The 1,723-nt window shown below is 43.3% G+C and overlaps 1 protein-coding gene across 1 annotated transcript; it reads left to right on the plus strand.

Annotated features, from left to right (window-relative positions):
* The first annotated feature begins 457 nt into the window (after window positions 1-457).
* LOC147439441 (uncharacterized) lies at window positions 458-991 on the plus strand. Its single transcript, XM_086484318.1, has one exon. It carries the CDS (start codon window positions 458-460, stop codon window positions 989-991), a length of 534 nt encoding a protein of 177 aa, XP_086340444.1.
* Window positions 992-1,723: the final 732 nt, after the last annotated feature.

Here is a 1,723-nt window from a genome sequence, read left to right on the forward strand (position 1 = left end):
TCTCTCTCTCCTTCTCTCTCTCTCTCTCTCTCTCTCTCTACATGCACAAACACCTTGCTCTCTCCTTCTCTCTTTCTCTCTACATGCACAAAAACCAAGCACAGGAGAGTGAGCATTGATAGTCTTGCAGAAACATTTGCACAGAAGCTTCTCTACGAACCAAACACAGAATGGGAGTTTCTTACAAAGTTGGTAGTCTTGCAGGAGCATTTGCACATAAGCTTATTTTCTAGGCAAAGACAAACACAGAAGGGGAGTTTTGCAGGAGGTTTTGCAGAGAAGACGTTTTGCTTTTGTTTTCCAATTGGCAAGCAGCTAGAGCATCTTTTCGAGCTAAGCACAGAGGGTGTTGGTAGTGAAGCAGGAGGTTTCAAGCTACAACTACAACTACAACTACAACTTATACATTGCAGGAAGAGTGGTTAGTGTGCACTCTTTGACACATATCAAGAAGGCCATGGTGGGAAGACAGCCACGTCTTGACCTTACAAGCGATAGGACCTTAAATTTGGTCTACATGGCAGCCGCATCGAGTGGAGCAGCCTCAAGCATTGGATCAACATTGGTTCTAGCACCCTCGGGTAATGGGTTTATTGGAGAAAGAAACAAGAATGCATCTATGGAAACAAAATTGATTGGGGCATCGACAAGTTTTGGAGCAGGGATAATAGATGGAACAGCATGTGTTGAAGCTCCCTCAGGTTTTGGAGCATGTGCAAACCATGCCGGCATTTGTGAGTGTGAAAAATGTAGAAGGCTTGCTGCCAGAAGTTATGAAGCTCGCAGAAAGAGAGAGTATCGTCGAAAGCTCAAGGAAAGTCAGAACCAATATCCATCTCGTCCGATTATTGCAAAACGCCAAGCTATTGCAAAGCGTATTGTCACATGTTTCAAACAGCACACAAGAGGCCTTGACAACGAGACAAAGGAATCCATCATGAAGGATGTGATGAATGATGGCTACATGCGTGGGCTCAAAATTGAGACGTGAGAGAATCCAGTGCTGGTGGGTTTCAAGGAGACTCTTTTTACCATCAAGAAACCCAGGAGCAAGAAAGAACTGTTTCTTAAGAGGGCGACTATCATGATGGCCATGTGAGCACCGGCCCCAAACATTTATGCAGCTTCAAAACTTATAGGGACACACCGCAAAAACTTCTACACAGCAAGAGAGAAATTAAAAAATGGGTCCTTGCCATTGCATTTATGCGAGTGACAGACACGCACAAAGGATGCAATCTCTGATGAGGTCAAGTAATTGGTGCTCTCCTTCTGGACAGATAATACACGTGTCTCACACAAGAAGGATGTGTGCCGAAGATGAATCAAGAGAAAATTGTGGAAAAAGCATCCTGTGCATCTTCTAGAGCAACCCCAGGTGAATGTTTTCTGCATTCTGATGTTTTTATGCATTCTTATGTTTTTTTGCACTTTGAAAAGCATCCTGAGATTACATTAGCTTCATTCCTATCTTTCTTGTTGGCGTGTTGTAAGTTTTTTCATAGCTGTAAGATTAGGTGGGATAAATACGGTAATCAGCCCTATGGTGGCATCCACCCTTTGGTTTTCATGAGTCCTACCATTGGAGTGATATGTGGTAGGCCGCCAGTGTTGATACAAGCTTAGTTCTTGCTGCATATCTACATGAATGGTTTTCATAGTCACCAGATTGTGTGAGGTGAGGGTGGTAGCTATCACATTTTAAGGAAGAAGTCATTGATAT

This window comes from Adiantum capillus-veneris, chromosome 16 (genome assembly GCF_014529385.1).
Source record: "Adiantum capillus-veneris isolate H3 chromosome 16, ASM1452938v2, whole genome shotgun sequence".
NCBI classification, from domain to species: domain Eukaryota; kingdom Viridiplantae; phylum Streptophyta; class Polypodiopsida; order Polypodiales; family Pteridaceae; genus Adiantum; species Adiantum capillus-veneris.